At 42.7% G+C, this 20,644-nt stretch overlaps 1 protein-coding gene across 4 annotated transcripts in view; it reads right to left on the minus strand.

Moving 5' to 3' along the window:
• Positions 1 to 19,466, minus strand: part of WDR20 (WD repeat domain 20) — a 46,267-nt gene extending 26,801 nt beyond the window's left edge. For all 4 annotated transcript variants that reach the window (XM_075282464.1, XM_075282462.1, XM_075282463.1 and 1 more), the window contains exon 1: positions 19,186 to 19,466. In XM_075282464.1, the coding sequence (XP_075138565.1) occupies positions 19,186 to 19,434 (249 nt within the window). In that variant the 5' untranslated portion in view covers positions 19,435 to 19,466. The remainder of the gene's footprint in view (positions 1 to 19,185) is intronic.
• Positions 19,467 to 20,644: the final 1,178 nt, after the last annotated feature.

The following is a 20,644-nucleotide window of genomic DNA, read 5'->3' on the forward strand; positions in this document are numbered from 1 at the left end:
CAATTCCCACAGGGTCATGGTAGAAAAGAGTGAGATAAAAGTGGGTCCAACTAATAAATATGAAGGATAGATGGTCCCCTGGAGTGCCAAACAGAGACCACAATGGCTCAGACCTCAGAGAGTGCAACCCCGCTATTACTGCCGCATCTAAATAGCCGGGAGGGCGCGCGTCCTGAATCAAATCTAGGCGCATGCGCACTAGATACCGGCAAATAACACACCAATGCACATGCGCGAAAGTCCGAAACTCGCGCATGCGCCGATGGTGAAACCAGAGCGAGGATACCCAAGTATAGCAAACAGACCACGCTACAGAAAATAAATTAAATGGATGCCAGCCAGAACCTATTAGCCATGACACCACCATGCTCAGCCAGAGTAAGATAGCTCAAGGCTGTATACACCACTCAAAGAAGATATTACTAAGTGGCCAATAAGGAATATTATGTGCAGATAACCTGATCAGGACACAAATAGAACAAATGGAACAAGGATCAAAGAATGAGTATCAAGAACAACAAACTAAATGAAGGAGACAAAGCTAAGTTGTTGGTTCAGTCCCAAAGGTTAGGATCCATTTAGTTTCTGCTTGAGTAACTAATCTATCCCAATCCCCCCCTATGGCTTGGGGCATCTATCCCCTCACAGGTTAATCGGGATTTATTTTTTATTTTTTTTGAGGGAACACCACCCTACCCTTTGCACAACCGTTATCCAAACAAAACTCGATAACAGACACAGGTTGTGAATTTATCTTGTAAACCCCTCTCATCATCAGAGGAGTCAGTTCTTAAAAAGGGACTGACTTTCGTTCCAACCAACAAATTTGATTTGTTTGGTTGGACTAAAGATATTCACTTGTTCATTCGTAAATTGCGGTGGCATAAGCACTTCAAATTAAGGGAAAGACGTGAGTGTGCAGAAATGGGGATGTCGTCAGACATGTTGTCTTATGTACGTCTATTGTACTGTTATCATAGGATCCACCGGAGATTTCAGGTGTAGGCCCATTTACCACTCTTAAAAATAAAAGTACGTCTGTGCCCCCTACTGGGGATATATCCTGTTTGGATGTGTTTATGGACCTTGTATTGCATGACTTAGGGAGCGTTCACACTACCGTCGGTGTCCGACATGTAGTGTCCGCTCCAAATCTGTCACGGACACTAGGAGCGGACACTAGATGTGTCCGAGACACCTGTCATTCACTTTAATGGGCATCGGGTGCGTTCTTTTGCACTCCGTGCCCGTCCTTCACTGTCCGCTTGTAAAGATGTCCGACTTCTCAAGCGGACAGAAGAACCCTGCATGCAGGGTTTTTCTGTCCGCTTGAGAAGTCGGACATCTTCTCTTGCGGACAGGAAAGGACGGGCACGGAGTGCAAAAGAACGCACCCGATGCCCATTAAAGTGAATGACAGGTGTCACGGACACATCTAGTGTCCGCTCCTAGTGTCCGTGACAGATTTTGAGCGGACACTAGGAGCGGACACTACATGTCGGACACCGACGGTAGTGTGAACGCCCCCTTACAAGAAGTAACCAACCATCCAGTACACCTTAATTGTACAACAGATCAGCTAGCGGCTCTTTCCACCCTTGAGACAGATCGGTCTCATGTTGTGAAACCTTCAGATAAGTGGGGCAACATAGTTGTAATGGATACTGATGCATATAAAGCCATGTGTGAAAACTTATTGTCGGATAGGACATGTTATGAAATTTTAGACAGTGATCCTACTGAGAAATATTGGTTGGAATTGAAAAATATTTTGACTGATGCCTTAACGGCTAAACTCATCAGCAAAGATTAATATTCTTTCCCTGTTACCAAATCACCCTAGAATTGCAACATTTTATTCCCTACCTAAATTACATAAGGGGACTAACCCATTAAAAGGGAGACTGATCGTCTCAGGGGTGGGCTCTTTATGTCAAAATATTGGAATATATATTGATAAGATTCTTTCACCGTTTGTAAGCTCCCTCCCTTCTTATGTAAGTGACTCAATGGACCTTCTTAAAAGGTTGGAGGATTTACATGTGGATCATGATTGTTTGCTAGCGTCTATAGACGCTGAGGCGCTCTATTCGTCAATCCCACATCAACATGGACTCACAGCCGTCAAATCCTATCTTCAAACTCGTGGTCTCCCGCTAAGAGCCCATAGTGAGTTTGTTCTCTGGCTCTTGGAATTCTCCCTCACCAGGAACTACTTTATGTTTAACCGGCGGGTCTTCCACCAGCTCAGGGGCTGTGCCATGGGTAATCCATGTGCACCAGCCTATGCAAATTTGTTCCTGGGCTGGTGGGAGCACTCGCTGGGTACTGGTGAGGGAGAACTCGTTTCTATGGAGCGGGTCCAAGTTTGGGCCCGTTACATAGACGATATTATGGTCATATGGGAGGGATCTGGTTCAGAGTTTGAACAGTTTGTAGCAAAATTGAATATAAACAATATTGGTTTGCATTTCACCTTTGAAGTCGAGTCCGGGTACCTTCCATTCCTTGATCTTAAAATTTTCAGGTCAGGTGGTGGTGAGCTACATACAATGGTTCATCGGAAACCCACTGCGACCAATTCTTTTAATCCATTTAATTTATTTTCTGTAGCGTGGTCTGTTTGCTATACTTGCGTATCCTCGCTCTGGTTTCACCATCGGCGCATGTGCGAGTCTCGGACTTTCGTGCATGTGCATTGGTGTGTTATTTGCCGGTATCTAGTGCGCATACGCCTAGTTTTGATTCAGGACGCGCGCCCTCCCGGCTATTTAGATGCGGCAGTAATAGCGGGGTTGCACTCTCTGAGGTCTGAGCCATTGTGGTCTCTGTTTGGCACTCCAGGGGACCAGCTATCCTTCATATTTATTAGTTGGACCCACTTTTATCTCACTCTTTTCTACCATGACCCTGTGGGAATTGTGAATGCATAATGTATGAGCAAGTATGTGGTGTATATGGCTCATTGTAATTCTTTCAAATATCCTCTGGCGGTTGTTTGGAGCACCTTTAACCCCTGATGAGCCAGGGTTGTTAGTTTAATGTTAACCCCGGCGAAACATGCATGTCGGGTGGTATGCTCATTTCATTTTATTTCACTTTGAGTGTACTACCTGGTTTCTCCCATAGAGTGGCCATATATGCAGGGTGAGGTTCCGGTCAGACCAATATGCATTAGGGTATTGGTTCTGAGTTAGGTATTTAGGGACTTGACAGCAATACCCACTGTCTAGTTTTTTCCTGACTTGTTTTGACTTCCCCTGTTTGAATGTATATATTTATGGCCTCAGATCTATGGGGTTAAACTTTTTGAATGGTCAAGTTTATTCACAGTTGACCTGCACCTTTTCTGAATTTCAACTCCTAGAACAACATCAGAGTGGTGAGTTGAATGGTTTATTTTTCTTGGAGGCCGCTGTGCCTGTGTTTTTGTTACTGAACACATTGGCCTTCATGTTTTCCTCCCCGCACATATTTATAATTGTATTTTCATATAAATGATTAAAGGGTTATGTTTTATGATATCTATTCCAATTTGTGTTATGTCTTTTCTGTTACACTCTGCTGTTCCTTGAAATATGGAGACAGATATACTGTAAACAAGCAGTCATATAGTAGATAAGAAGCAGTAGAACAGTTTAAAAAGCATCTGCACATACACCCACAACAGGGCTAAAGATTCAGTGATCCCCCCAAATGGAAACATAATCCACATAAAGCGGTTACCTTAGGAAACCCCATAGATTATAATGTGGTTTCCACACAAAAAAAAAAAAAAAATGTGGAGAGAAAATTGCTGCCTGTAGCGCTTTCTCTCCACATTTTACATACGGAAAGGGGAATAGAATGCAGATGTGAACCGAGCCTTACTTACATGCAGTGAATATGTGGACAAACTACATTCCCCTGGAGTAATCTGCCTGCTCTCTCTCGGTGTGCCCCTCCATTTTCTAGTCTCCCTTGCAATGATAACACAGGTAATGAATCACTCCTGCATCTGAGGTCACGTTCTGCTGTTATGTTTGGGCAGGCACTGTCAAACACTTTTGGGAATTTGTTGCTACTCTGAACAATAGCAATAATATGAAATTCACTGCCACAATTGAACCAACTCATTCATTACCCTTCTTGATCACAACATCACGATGGTGGGGAAGAGAGGGTTAATATCTCAACAAACTGCGATGAGACTGCTACCAATAGTCTCCTTTGCTGGGACAGGCAACACCCCTTTCCCTTAAAGGCACCCCAAGAGGACAATTTTGAGAGAGTTCGGAGGAACAGCTCAAATAGAACAGACTATGAAAAACAGGCAGATTAACTATATATTCAATTTCAGAGATGAGGTAACCCCGCCAGACATCATACAGGAACACCCTCCTTACTCCTAAGAAATGGAATATTACAATCAACCCTATACATATTATTGCAAATTACAACCAGTGCAATAAACAAGAAATGCAGATGCAGGGGTCTTTTTTGGGGCTTTCTAACTTTGGACCCTGACCTCCAGCTTCTGATCAAAGAATATCCTTGATCACTTTCAGAAGAGAGGAATACTGGTGATCATCTGGTTCAGAATTGTGTTTCTCGCCTCTTGAACCCAAGCACTTGCCTCAGCAGAGCCTCCAGGTACTTATAAGTGCAGTGCTTATACATCATGTCAGTATATTAGGTTTCGTTTGCTGCTTGAACTGCTCACAGTGAGGGGTAGTGAGCTTGGAAATGGAAGTCAGATAAACAGTGCCGAATATATATATGGATATATATTAGGAAGTGTTTTGTATCAATGCATCCTGTTATTTGGCACATATTTATAGAAAAAAATTTTTTTATATATATATATATATATATATATATATATATATATATATATATCTGGATAAACAATTTCTGAAGGAAACTGATTTCTTTAATAAGATACTGGACAAAGTATCTTGTTTTCCAATGCACTATTCGTTTATGAATATTTGATTAACTGGAGGTACACTCTAAAAGCAGTCTTGTAGGACGCCTCCTAAATCAATAGAGACAACATGTAGGGGGCTCCCTAAACAGAAGGAGAAACATTCGTATAGGTAGGGCTGAGAGATTATAACCTAAATCAACATCATGATTAGGTTGTAATCTCTCATTTTACTTCAATTACAATTAATGGCTATAATTTAGGACACGACCCTTTTAAATCACACCCATTTTAGAGCATGATTAAAGAGGTTGTCCAGCCAAAATTCTATATATTTTAGGGGCCACACGGTGGCTCAGTGGTTAGCACTGCAGCCTTGCAGCGCTGGAGTCCTGGTGTTCAAATCCCGCCAAGGGCAGAAAACCATCTGCAAGGAGTTTGTATGTTCTCCCCGTGTTTGCGTGGATTTCCATCCCATATTCCAAAGACATACTGATAGGGAAAAAAAATGTACATTGTGAGCTCTATGTGGGGCTCACAATCTACATTAAAATAAAAAAAAATAAAAAAAAATAAAAAATTCTATATATTTTTTCCCCCCTTTCTCATACTAACCTGTCTCCGATGCTCTGGTGTCCTCCTAGACAGCTATGGTCCTTCTGCTCCAGCAGCGTCTCACGGGTCTCTTTCCAAACTCCACTGAAGCTGCTGATTGGCCTCAGCAGTCAGATGTAGCTGGGACTTCCGCCACACATCAGCACAGGATTGATAAGACCAGACTGCAGAGGTAGGCACCAGCACATTGTGGAAACTTAAAAGGGTTGTCCTATCTCAAGTATTCAATCTATACTGGTAGCTTATAGAAATTTAAGACTTTTCCTAAATATATTGCTTTAGAAATGATGCTTTGTTTGCCTGCCATGTGAAGTTATTCCTCCCATTGTTTACAAAGCTGTACCATAACCATGGACCTGTCAGATAGGACTAGTGATTTTGTTCTAAGTCTATTGCTGGACACCTCCTGCTCGGCCTGAAGAAGATACCCGCCCAGTGTCGAAACACGTAGCTGTTTTAAGCTGCTGTTCATGTCTTTGGAGCAATAAACAGAACCAATTCATCTTAACCACCCACATCGTTTATTTTTACGTTTATTAAGGATTTTGCTGCCATTAGCGCTCTATCATTTCCAGATTTTTCTATACAACCCTTCCATTTAGCATCACCACCCACTGTGTGGGATGGTGTCCAGGTAAGAGCTGCAATTCGCCTGGTAGGATCATGACTGGAGTCTTTTATTTCCACCAGGTCACCATTTTTAAATTTCTCTCATTATACTCACCTCTCCTGTGTCACTCCTTGCTGTCTTTTGTGCTTCTGGCAGACATCAGGGACTGCTAATTGGGCCTCAGAGTCACATGGCATCATGACAGACACAATCTTCATGACGATGTGGCCCAATCAGCAGTCCCTGATGTCAGCCAGAACCGCCAAAGACAGCAGGAAGTTAGCCAGAGCAGTGCTTTTTTTTTTTTTTTTAATTTAAAAACACGTTTTTTTCACCTCCCCTGGCCCACAACTTATCACGTCAGATATCCTGGTTGAGGTCTGGTTTTATGGCCACAACCTGAGGAAAATGTGGAGAATCTTTTCATGGTTAGGCAAGTCAGTGTTTAAGTTCACCAAAGGAGAGGCCTGACTCACCTACCATGACACAGGCAAAGGCTGAAAAATTTGACAGCTAGATGCAATGCTGGGCAGCGATTCTACAGGAAGCCAAGGTTACTTGTGGATAATTCTATAGGAATCATCTGGCAAATCAAGCCCCACTCCCCATACAATTACAGGCTGATTTATTTATATATCCATAAAGAGATGATCATCACTGCATCACTTCATTAGTTTGTGGCCATAGAGGTATGTTTCTCCTATTATATGCCACGATTATTGGTTTTGAAAGCATTTTGGACCCAAAAGACTCACCCTACACTTGCTGTCCAAATCAGGGCTGACTATGTAGCACACGCTACTGATAAAAACAAGGACAGAGAATTCCTCACAGATTTCTGCTTGCTGTCATTCATTCCGTTTACTTCCAGTGGATAAAAGTCATTTCATGGTCATGGGGTTGACACCGGTGTACAACTCGTTATAGTCACAGATCTGTCTTATAACGAGCAGTGCACCTATGTGCTCATCACATGACCATAGAATGAATCTTAAATAGAGATGAGCGAGTAGTACTCGATCGAGTAGGTATTCGATCGAATACTACGGTATTCGAAATACTCGTACTTGATCGAGTACCACTCGCTATTCCAATGGAAAAGTTCGATGCAGAACCAGCATTGATTGGCCGAATGCTATACAGTCGGCCAATCAACGCTGTTTCTTCTCCTACCTTTAGAAGTCTTCTTTGTGCAGCTTCTCCGCGGTGTCTTTCGACTCTGAATTTACTCTGCCAGGCATCGGGCCTGGGCAGAGCAGACTGCGCATGCCCGCACTACAAGCGGACATGCGCAGTCGGCTCTGCCCAGGCCCGATGCCTGGCAGAGTAAATTCAGAGCCAGAAGATGCCGCGGGGACGCTGCAAGAAGACGACTTCTCGGAGGATCCAGCCCGACCCTCACTCGTGGACTTGGTAAGTATAATTTGATCGAACGTTGCCTACCCCTGAAACGAGCATTTTCCCCCCATAGACTATAATAGGGTTTGATATTCGATTCGAGTAGTCGAATATTGAGGGCTACTTGAAACGAATATCGAACCTCGAACATTTTACTGTTCGCTCATCTCTAATCTTAACCACTGGAAGTCACAATAAATGAACAGATCTAGAAAAAAAAAAAAAATTGATACAGTTTATTGGAAAACTGTAGAACTTTTCAATACGCAAACAATAATTGCTGAAACTGGACAAACTCTTTGTTGAGTCTCAGAACACCACTGACAGATACTGATGGAGTAGCCTAAGGAAAGGCAACCCGTAATAAAATCCGGAGACATGGCACAACCAAATGGACAGCAGACGAAGCAAAGAGACTGAAGACAGTGGGTATTTTTTTTTTTTTTTTTTTTTTACTGCTGCCCGCTACATGGGGCCTTAACGTGGTTGTGCAAAATTAGACAACATGGTTGTTTGCCCTTTCCCAGGTTAGGCCTCGTTCACATCTGTGTTGATATGCCGCCTGAGGACCCCCCGAACGCAACTGCAAGCGCTGTGCCAGTGAAAGCACTCGGACTCCATAGACTATAATTGGGACAGTATGCTTGCCGCCAGATCTCCGCAGGGATCATACAGACAGGAAAGTAGTTCAAAATCTACTTTCCTGCCTGCATGATTCGTGCGGGCAGCATGCAGCCAGCACACAGACCCCATTATAGTCTATGGGGTCCGTGTGTTTTCACTGCGCACCGCTTGCAGTTGCATTCAGTATTCTGTTCGGAGGGGTCCGCATGCGGACTCCCCCTGGCAGAATACCAACGAAGATGTGAGCGAAGGGTAAGGGACATCACGTTCATTGTCACATGGCCAAGCTGCAGTTCAGCCTCATTCATTTTAATGGCTGTAGCATTGCTATGTGACCAATGGACAAGGGGGTCACTTCCTGAAAAGAAGAAAGCTATGTTTTCTAATCCCAATTAATAGTTAGTGTTACTAGTCGCAATCTGTATAAGAAAAAAAAATGTCTTTGTACCGTGTTAGCCGGTGGATATGAAATGAAAGAATTTTTTTTTTTTTTTTTTTTGAGGGGGGGGGGGGGGGGGGGGGAGGAAAAGAGTGTATGCAAAAGGAGGAGCCCATGTCAGCTAACAATTTGAAGTCAACCGGGTGCTTGAATACAGGGAGAGCTTCTCCTTAAAGTCTTACAGCTCAAAGTACAGATTCCTGTTTTGTGGGGCAATTAACGGGGATGTCCTATTATAGACACTTCTCCCCTATCCTCAGGACAGGGAATAAGTGTCCAAATTGCTAGAGGCCAGATTACCGGGTGCACCCCAATAATCCAGACAACATGGGGAAAGGCCATTTCCATTCAATTCTGTGAGGCTGTCAAAATTAATCTCCAGCAGTGCCCGCAGCCCCTTAGGAATGAATGGTTTGCCAGTTAGGAAACTTTCAGTTCCACTGATCGCTGGGGGACCCAGCAAACAGACCATCAGCAATTGGACACATCTCCTATGCACAGGACAGGAGATGTTTTCCATAACAGGACAACCCACTGTCTCCGAGTAACTTGTAATATACCCTATGGTTAGTGTCACACACACACACAAAAAAACACCCTTGAATAAAAAATAAAGACTGCAATGTAAATAGCGGGTTTTTTGTTTTTTTTTGTTTTTTTTCAAAACGACCAAACCACCACAGTATCAAACTTTGACAGCCTAAAAAGTTACAACCCCTTCCTTTTGTTCCGTCTCGCCGTCCTCTTCCTGTTTTCTAATTTGGTTTGTTGTTTTTACGAGGACTGTATTTCCCCTAAAGGGGCTTCCCCCTTGCGTATACTTCATTCTGGGGCCCTGCGTGGCCCCGTTTGCTTTTGGGGTTCCCCTTCCCTCATTGTTGACTATATTTGTTTGTTGGTTCTCTTCTTGTTAAAACTCTCAATAAAAACTTGATTACACCTAAAAAGTTACAACCACTATGGAAACAATTTGGCACTCCCACCCCATACACAGCGTTTTGAATAGTACAGGACCTGGGGATGTTCTTAGAATCCGTGTCATGTTCCACCACCAGCCATAAACCTGTCCTGGCCTAAAATCACCCGAAACGGGCCACAGCAAAAAAGCTCTGTGGGAAAAACTGAGGCGGCAACACATCGTGGTTTTTCCCATAACACTTTTCACAGAAAGTCAGCAGAGGATTCCAGTGTTTCTGTAGGTATAATTGACATGCTCTCGATTTCTAAAACAGCAAAGTTTTTCGAAATTGCAGCTTGTCCACTGTGCATATTTTTCCCGAAATGTGTAGTTGAGATTTACTAGAACAGGGGTCAGCAATCTTCAGCTGCTTTGAAACTACAACTCCCAACATGCTCCATTCACTCCCATGGGAGTTCCAAGAACAGCAGAGAGTGTGCATGCTAGGAGTTGTAGTTTTTCAACAGCTCGAGTGCTAAAGGTTGCCTACCCCACGCTAGAACCCCATCCACTTTGCAGGGACACTAAAATATTGTGTTTTTGCCACGGCCATACTACTGCATTTCTGCCACGTGGCTTTCCGCTCTTACTGTAGCATTTCTTTACCAATCCAGCACCATGAAAATAATGTGCAAGATGACAGGTCGCAAGAGCATGGCTTCTGCATCTCCACCACATCTGTCATGGGTTATATATGCTAATGCAGCTCACTCATTTTAACAGGCATGAGCTGCAGTACTTAATCTGTGGAAAGGTATGGGAACGTTTTTGGGTTTGTTTTTTATTTTATGGGTCTCCCATCCCAGGAAGATTCCAGCTTTAATGATTCCTCCCCCACTGCTGCTGGACTTACAGAAGAAGCCATTGGTAGCACTTTGCAGCTCCAGCATTCAGCCTTCCTTTGTGTTTTCTTGGGTTTGATACAATCTGCCTCTATTTTTATTTGCTGTCCCGTCGTGTCTTACTCTCTGCTCGGAGAGCTGAAGGATTTCCTCTACTTTTCTTTCCCTATTCATGGTATATTTTCAGCAGATCATTAACCATACTCCTTGCTAGTCTGCGACCTGTTTCACCTTAGCAAGGATCCAGCCACTTCCTTAAAACCACGGTAACGTGTAATAACCCATGCAGGCTTAACAAGTAATGTTATGGAGATTACCCGGCTGCGATTGTTGGCACAGCGAGCATAAACCGCCCATATAACCCTATGAACAACTATAGTGCTTGGCAGCAGTCCTGCAGGGCAGACTTAGTGTACAAAAACAGGAAGCGGCATTTAACAGGACAGGAGACTAGAAAACAATTTAAAGGGTCATTCACCCCATAACTAATATTATACAGTGCAAGCCCCAATCCTATTTGCCTAATGCATACTGTTCCCCAGCTTCTCCATACATCACATCTGAAACATTTACTTTATACTGTAGAAACAATCCATGCCTAAAAGGGGAACAATTTGCACTTCTATGGGATAGTACAATTATTGACAAAAAAGCTCCACATTTTGGCATGGAGGCCTACAGGTTCCATATGGTAGCCTGCAACACATTTGTCTACAGATCCTACACACTTGAAACTGGCATCCCAGCTGATCTAATAAATGGTGAGAAATCTAATTGGTGAGAAACTTACCAGGCCAAGAAAGTATTGCCATCTGGCAGACAAACCTAAGAATCTTTCTCTCTATGTGGGAGAGCATTAACCTGCTGAAAAATGCCAATTGGACGTCTTACCATGAGAGGCAAAAAGTGTCCACAAAATGTCCTACACATGAAGGTAATTTTTTTTTTTTTTTTTTTTTTTTTTTTTTTTTTTTATCATTTGAGTGCCTTCTATCCCAAAGTGATTTAAATGGGAGACATTTCATTCCAATTTAATGGAATTCACAATTATCAGAATGGAGCATTGGACCCCCCTCAGAAGAGCCTTGGCCTGCACACACTGTTGTCTACACGAGGCTTTAGCCTGTAAACCTATCATATTTCCCAGCCTCAAACTGGTCTAAACAGAGTCCTCCTGAAATCACATGACCAGAACTGAAATAATGGATGCAACCAAGTTCACGGCGATTAATGAAGCAGACAGTTATTTTTTCGATGAATTGCTCAGCCCTATGAGATGGTGGAATGTCTTGGTGCAGATGACTAGGGCATGATCATAGCTCAAATACCACCCTCACCATCTTGCACATCTAAAAGGGCATTCTGCACCCCTATAGGGAACATCAGTAGTTTTAATGCACTAAACACACAGCCTGTGTCCATTAATTCATTACTGGTCATGAAGCAGCACAGAAAGAAAGTATTTCAGAGCGTATTAATATTAACAAATGCAACCGGAGGAAAGAGGTCACAGATAAAGTGCAGCACACATTACATGAACTTCAGCAATTGATTCCCATTACACATTGTCCAGCCCTGCTCACTAGGTCATACCTGAATGACACAGGGGACGGTCTCAGACAACCTCTGTAGGGGCCAATAAGGGAAAAAGCTAGTATTAAATAGATACCATTCAGATGAAAGGGTGTCTGTGCAATATAAGACTAGGTGGAGTCTGCCACAACAAGGGGATCCCTGAGACACCTGTGTGCCTTCAAAAGACAAGCTGGCTGCATGAGAAATTGTGCAACCAAATGTGTGCTGACAATACCTAGGAAGTTGGTGCTACAAATGAAGACGGTCTGTTTGGGTCACACTTGGACAGCACAGAAGAACTACCTTAAATATATCTTCTGATATTTGGAAGAGACTGCAATGCATTCAGAGGGTTGTAGTTTGTTATACATTAGGTTACAGACATGATGAAAAGGGGTTGATGACATGCTCTAACTGCAGCAATTGTGCATCCACCTGCAGCTTGTGCTAGTGACAGACTATTAACAGGTCGTCCTTTTGGGAAAGGGTCTCCCAGAATACTACTCAGCTGAGCATGCTCTGTGCAGACACTCATCCAGCAGGGAACTCAAACCATGATTTGATATAAATTTGACATCATGCCATGTTCAAAGGTGAAGTGTTACTTTAAATTCAGTCAGGTGAGATGTAATGGGGGCAGTGCCAACCTATCCATCCAAGTACATGACCTAGACACATAGATACGACCTCATGCACACCACGCTTTGATCGCAGCAGTTAAGTTTATCTTGCAAGTTCTCTCCTACAGAACAAACACACCCATTATTTCCTGGAAAGAACAAGTGTCAAAGGCCTTGGATTCAAATTACAAGAAACACTTGACATTGAGCTTAAAAAATGTGGGCGGCTTCATTCAAGACAGACATCGAGTCCCCCCTCTACCTGTCTTGTTCTTGGGCAGTGGTCACCAAGTTGTGGATTTCTAGCTACAAAACTACAACTCCCAGCATGCTATAGGCCAAGGCAGTGACCGTACCTTTTTTTCACATCACCACTTATCTGCCCAAGCTGTACGACAACAAGAGAAATGGATCCAAAGCAACCAGTAAGATTACCCCTCTTATGTCAGAAACCAGATTCACTGCCAGGGACAACTGATCCAAATGTTCTCTTTACTAGTTTTGCTACATTATAGCACCAAGTCTCATCAACAAATCCTCCTAACCTAGGCTGCAGACAAAAAGGAAGCCTGCCAGCCACCAAAAACACAAGCCACTCCACAGGTAAAATCTGCATACGATAAGTTAAAATTTTACTTTTATTCCATAAGGTTGTTAAAATGATAAAAGTGAAGAGAAGAAAAAAAACCCTAAAGGAATAATAATTATTATTATTAGAGAGAGATGCCAGGTAAACATTTCTTCGCATCGTGACTTTACACTCCAAGAGTCCGGAGTAGCTTGTGCACCTTGAGTCTCATAATATTGAAGTTCTACAAATGGTGAGCAACAGATTTTTCCTCTATTTTGGAAGGCAGAGATTGTAGCAAGACGGGGATTCCATGGTACAAGACGGCCCACTTTTTAGACCCATTCATCTGGGCCTAACCAAAGGGAAAAACTCCATGGTCTGCCTCGACATTAAACCACAGAATCTGGGAAAACGAAGAGGAATCTGGTCACATATCTATAGAAATTCCAGAACCTACAGCTAGGTTCACATGGAGGAATCTTGTGCCACAGACTTGGGAGAGGATTCTGTCGCAAATCGGCCTCCCATTGCTTTCAATAGGAGGCAGTGATCGCCGCAAGATGGGATGGTGGAGGGTGGCTCAATCTTGCCACGGATTCAGTTGTTCGGGAGTCCCTACTACCCCACGGTCCATTATGGCAACTGAAAATTTAAAGAAATTTATCTTCGCCATGTGAACCTAGCCTAAGGGTGTAGCCACAGTGTGCATAATACTTCATAAATAAGGATGAAGGGGGGGGGGGGGGGGATTTGATGTGGCTGCAGGTTTTACACTTTTATTTACATGCCACTTGTAAAATTGGTATACATTTTGCGATGCCTTAACTCAGAACGAGGCAATTAAAAAAAAAATATTACATCAAATATAAGAGCCTGGGAAACTTTAGCTCTGAAGGGGAATAGTGGAAGCAACTGAAATCAGTGCAGCAAAAAACAATTCCAAAGTTTCATTTATTTAGTCTGAAATATAAGGCTAGATTCACACAACTGGAGATAAGTGGCTGTTAAAAATGGACAAAACAATCCATTTTTCCAAGGCTGTTTTACATTCATATACGACAGTGATGAATAACCTATGGAGCTTGGTTTGTCAACATTCTAAAAAAATAAATACCTAGCTCAACGTGGGTGTCTTAACACATTTAGAAAAATCCATCATTTTGTGATATATATATATATATATATATATATATATATATATACACATACATACATATACACACACACACACACATTTGTATTATATGTATTTCTAGCCCATCACATGGGATATGACCCCCTTTTTTGCCCCCTACAGTATATGACCCTGCTTTTTATGGCCCTCCCCCACAGTATGACCTCTTACTTATGCCCCGCCCAATGACCCATTTTTATGGTTCCCCCACGAAGCATCTGACCCATTTTTATAGCCCTCATATAGTATAGGATTTTTTTTTTTTTTTTAATTACTCCCCAAACACAGCATATTACCCCCTTCTTTAAAGCCTATCTACAGTAAATGATCCCCTTTTATCCAACCCTACCACCCCAAACACAATGTATTGGGTGTAGCCAAAGCTGAAGAACACCATGACAAAGTACGTAGCGTCCTGTTGTTCTTCAGCATTGTGACATCAGTATCTCTGCCTAGAGAAGGACAGTGACTAGCCACAATGAAGTCAACAGTGGAGAATTTACTAATGTGACATGATTGAGGACCACATTTGGCATATGGGCCCAACCTTTTTTTTTTTTTTTTTTTTTTTTTAAACAGCATAGAAGCATCACTTCCCATTTCTGTTCCTCCATGCTTAGGTCTGGTTCACATCTGCGTTCAGTATTACGTTCAGGGAAGGAATACCGAACACATTAAAAAGCGGTGAGCAATGAATGCACACGGACCCTAGACTATAATGGGGTCCGTGTGCATTCCGCACAAATCATGCGTAGCACAAAGTGCTGCTCAAAGTACTTTTCTCTCTGCATGATTCGTTCAGACACCACGCGGAAAACACATGGACCCCATTATAGTCTATGGGATCCATGTGATTTCATTGCTCACCGCTTTTGAATGTGTTCAGTATTCCATTCGGGGGTCCCCAAGCAGACTCCCTGAGTGCAAATGTGAAAAGGCCCTTAAGAAGAATAAAAAAAAAAAATAAATAAAAAAAATAAATAAATTTTTTAAAAAAGCGGATGGAGGAAGGAAGTCTCAGTGCGGCAAATTCACCAGTTCATGACTGATAGATATTTCCACTCTGGGTTGTGCGACATGAAGATCTCAATGTTAGACTACATTTTTTTGGGAAGATAAAAAATACTTCTATCATCATTTTTGAGGAGTATTTTTAGCCGTAGAGGAGTACAGAGTTCACAGTAACTGAAATGAAGGATATCTAAGCATAATAATGCTAAAAGGTCGCCATTTAAGCAGTGAAACCACTACTACAAAAGGCTTTCAATGAATAAGTTGTAAATTTTGAATTTTTATATTGCAATGTTTTAATGCATGAAAAAAAAAGCAAGTCTTTGAAATTGCAAAAATTATATTTGTCAATAGATTGTGATATATATATTGCAATACATGGGAAAACACCTTCCAAAGGTGGTATTATAGAAAGATCCTCTTTTCCACCAAGAAGTTCCTTCCTACATATCCCTTACTCAGAGACATCATACCCCTTTTGATCAATGAAACTAGGGCATGTTAAATATTATCAGATCATATAAATAGGGTAAGGTGGCAGTTTAGGGATCAAAGATCAGGACCAAGACTAACATCTTCCGGGTTCCCTTTAACCAGTCTGCCAGTATTGCATCAGGAAAAAAAACAAAAAAAACAAAACAAACAAAACCCTAATCATTATGAGTGTACACACGTATTGTATGCTTTTCATTGCACGTTTTCCTGCATTTATCCCCTTATTAAATCAATAATGAAAACATTTAAGGTTTCCACAGCTAAAACTGAAATGCTGCATTGTTCAAAAACATAGCTTGTCACCTATGGATAGAATCAGCCAGAAGCGCACTCACTTTGCTGGTACTGTAAAACAAAGCATATTTTCTGACGAGTCTTCTGAAATGTGGGGGCTTAGTCTCATATAGTTCCCTAAATTGTTCTTTACTTCTCACAATTCAATGACCTACCTAAAAGTCCCTATAAGCTGGAATTCAACTTCTGCTCTGTCCGTCCCCCATGTTGTTTACTGCAGCTCTAAAAGTTTGGTTGGTTATTGTAGTGAACAAAAATCAGACCATGAGAGATGACTCCAATATACAAGACATTATCACCAGTGAGAAAGCATGATCGGGTGGCTGTGTCCCTGAGAGGAGGAGCTTCAATAAGGGGGAAGGAGTCTGATGACTTTCTTTGATAGCACCCTTTAGCATCATGCAGGGCTCACATCATGGCGGTCATGTACATATACTCTGTACAATAGCACAATTACCTTCGCCCACAGGAGGCCAGAACAGCACACTACACTAACATTTTAATAATTTTAAGATACTACTATTTTTTTCCCCAAATACATAATACATTACAATCATATGACTGACATTATATGCCACTGTATGCCATCCATTAAATATCTACAACCAGGGGGCAGAGGACACAAATGTGATGTGAACAAAAGACCTAACATCAAGACAAAATATTACAATGCATCTATTAACATATTAAGCTGAAAACCCTTCTAGCTTATAAAAAAAAAAAAAAAAAAAACAACCCCGAGCCACCACAGTAGTTCCTAACTGGTAGATCTTCAGCTAACCACAAATACTCAGCATTACCCCTACACTGAACACCCGGCTTTGGATATCAGCAGAAATGCAAATACAGGCCGTGTCGTGCACCTGTCACACCTGTGCCAGGTATAGATCATGTGACAGTCACGTGCCTAGAAGACACAGACATAGCCCATGTCACCAGCCCCCTGTTACCTACAATTCTAATATACTGTTACATTACACTAGTTTGTGTAGGACTATAGACAGTAAAGTTACCATACAGTAAATATTGACCCACTCACTTATGTCCAGAATGTCATCTGGAACCATATAAATTGCATACTATATACTGTGTTGGACATGGAGGTTACAGATTGACCCAAATAATGCGTAATACAGTCAAAAACAATCTATATTGACCAAGTGCCCACAGATTATTGGTATTCCATAATTGAATACTAGACCGGTCCTAGATATTAGGAGTAGTATTTATTATTCATTTCGTTTACTTGCATAGCAAATCATACTACCCACAGATCCAGAAATATTATTCGATACTACAACACGCCTGGGGATATTAACTAGTACTGAGCCAATACTGCACAGATGCATGAGAATATTGACCAGTACTTCCTTAATCCCATAAATGCTTTACTGGTATCCCAGAATTCACTTCTGTGCAGCTCACAGGAATAGTAGGCAGTACTGTCAATAGCCCAGGACATGCTATACTGCTCATAGAACTGGAAATATTACTCAATACCACACTGGTGCCCTGGAATATTAACCAGTATTTAGCCAATATACCAGAGTCCCACAAGGCACAGCAGGGCTGTTGAGTGGGTAGGTCAAAGCCGCAACTCCTCTGTTTTCCCAGATCCTAACGCCTTCACAAATGGCTGCAAAGTACCCCTAGTTCACAATAAAGTCAGGGAATGAATTCCTATGAAGGCAAATACACAGAAAACTAAGCATTTAATAATAACTATATAATATTGTTCAAAAACATTACTTTATCTTGAAGCCAGAGATGGTAACTCTTTTTCTGACTGCCCAGCCCTGCCGCACAGGTGCCTACAAACATTATCTAGTACTGAGCCTTAGTCACACTTTACTGTTTTGCATCACTGATCGTGAGCCAAGACCAGGAATGGAGACGACACAGAGGCAGGTTATACTAGTAAGACTTACACCTGCTCTGCTCGACCTCCTGGTTTGGGTACACAATGACAGACCTGCAGATAAGGCCTAACCTGGACCAGGCCGGTGCCCCAGAAATATTAAATGGTACTGAGCCAATATCCTACAAGTAGCCAGGAATAGCAATATTAACCAGGGCTGCAGAATTTCCTACTGTACAGGTGCCTGGAAACAGTACCCAGGTAATTCCATACTATTCACGTTAAATAATAGGGGGGGGGAAGTTTTGGATAGTACACAGAATCTCAGACTGAACAGGTGCTCAGGAATAGTAAATAGCGGTCATTCATTTAATACAAAGGTGTCCAGAAATAAGAGCCAATACTATCCCAGAACTCCATACTGTGCAGGTGGAGGCAGTGTGACCATATCCAGGACTGCTCCATGCTGCTTAAAGGGACAGCAATTATACTCAGTACTAAGCATATGGTGAGGAAAATTAACCAGTACTGTACTGGAAGGCTCAGGACAGTCCAAAGAGCTCAGAGGACAAGCAATATTATAAGGCATTGTGCAGACTGATGGGAATATTCACAAGTACTTCAGAAAATCAATTTGGCAGGCAGAATGCCAGACATATTAACCAGTATTAAGCAAGCACAAAGAACATTCTTCCATATTGCACAGGTAGATGGGAATTTTAACCAGTACTCCAAGTAATCCTTCTGTATGGGAATATGAATTAATAGCAGCAGACCATAGACGCCGGAGTGCAAATAGATCCATACCAGCGGGGCAGCCCAATATGTCCCCCAGTACCACAATCAGAACCTAGTGTTACCCAGAATGGACAAGGTGCCCCCTAATACAAGCCAGCAGAGCACAGGGGTGCCATACAGCAGACAATAGACAGAATAAGGGGTGATGTACCCGCCCATAATGGGGCAGTACCCAGGGTAAGGGCCCCATATTGTGCACAAATCCAGTGTACAAAGGCATATGAAGCAGTGTAGCAGCAGTCCCCCTGTGTGCAGGGTGTGGAGGCTGTCTCATGTGATGACAGAGACTCCATTGAGCAGCAGTGTTTTGTAACCTGACTCTGCAGTCACACCGCCGCCATTCCGGGCTAATGTGACGGCCCTACGCCCGACCCCACCCACTCCCGGGTGTTATTACCTTCCTCACGCCTTTATAGATGTAGAAGTACAGCTCTCGGCCCACATTGAAGCAGATCCTGTCCCCGTTACCAGACTGGTCGTTGACGTTGACGAATGAAACCTTAACAGGGTTGGAGCCCTGCGAATTAAAGGGCACCCGGTTGGGGCGGCTGTACTCAGAGTGAGAGAGGAGCTTGTAGAGGCCTTCCCGGGTGGTGAACTGGGTCTTAATTTCGTTCATTTCCTTCCCTCCTCCCTCCGCCGCCATCTTGGAAAGCAGCTCTCATCCTGCCAAATACCCGGATCTGACCGACCGCGCATGCGCAGGACAAGCCCTCAGGGGGTTCGCTCACTACAGCGGACGGCCTCTCCTCTGGGTGGGCGGAGTTCATGTGATGCCATTTGCTATAATGCGCATGCGGGTTCTTCGCAGGGTAGAAGGTTCTGACAATGTTTTCTCGGCGCCCTCTGTTGGACGTTTGCTTATTATTGCTTATTATTGCCATCTCTCCACTAGATCTTGGTATGGAGTCTCAAGGGCTGTTTGTACCACGTGTTGATGAATATCTCGCCTTAATGTCACTCACATGCACATGAAATCATGCAGTATGTTTTTGTAACAGAAGTCGGTGCAAGTGTTATTGTCCTCTATGAAGTGCAACTGTAAAATATTCACCATCATCAACCATTACCGTATACATCTTATGTGGTGAATGTTACCACATTCTACAAGTATTATGCTACTCGTGGTACAGCCTTTTGTGTGCTATAGCCTGGTGCTTTATAGTCATGCAAGGTGGGAAGATCTCCTATAAAAAGAGAGCTTTCCCGCACCTTTCGTAGCATGTGCCTTAGAAGTGGGACCCTTTAGACATTTTCTTCCGTCAGGAGTCCATCAAGGAATCTTAATGGAGTCCAAGACGGGAAGAGCAGGGGCGTAACTTGAGGGGGTGCAGAGGGTGTAGTTGCACCCAGTGGTGAACCTAGCCTCTCTGCTGCCCTTGTTCATCTTTTGGACGTCTGCCTCAAACAGCGGGGGGATTGGGAGTGCTAGCAGTACCATTACAGTGAATTACAACATTACAATAAATACAATGCAATGTGATATTTTGTGCAGTAATACTCACAGGAGACGTCTTCCCACATTTCCCGTCTCTTACCTTTGGACCGCCATGATCACTTCTTCCAGCTGTGACTTGACTCTGTAAAGTTTGAAACACAGACATCTTTGACTCCTCACTTCTCCACACATCCAACCCCTATAGATATATATATATATATATATATATATATATATATATATATATCTCACAGCAGCCCCTGCAGCCTGTATTATGCCCCACAGTGGCATAATAGACTGTGGGGCTTAATAGAGGTTGCAGGGGGGCCGCTGTGGGGCATAATAGAGGTTACAGGGGCCACAGTGGACCCTTCAGGCTCTATTATACGCCACAGTTGCACACCCATGAACTATTATT

The sequence above is a fragment of the Leptodactylus fuscus genome, chromosome 7 (assembly GCF_031893055.1).
Source record: "Leptodactylus fuscus isolate aLepFus1 chromosome 7, aLepFus1.hap2, whole genome shotgun sequence".
NCBI classification, from domain to species: domain Eukaryota; kingdom Metazoa; phylum Chordata; class Amphibia; order Anura; family Leptodactylidae; genus Leptodactylus; species Leptodactylus fuscus.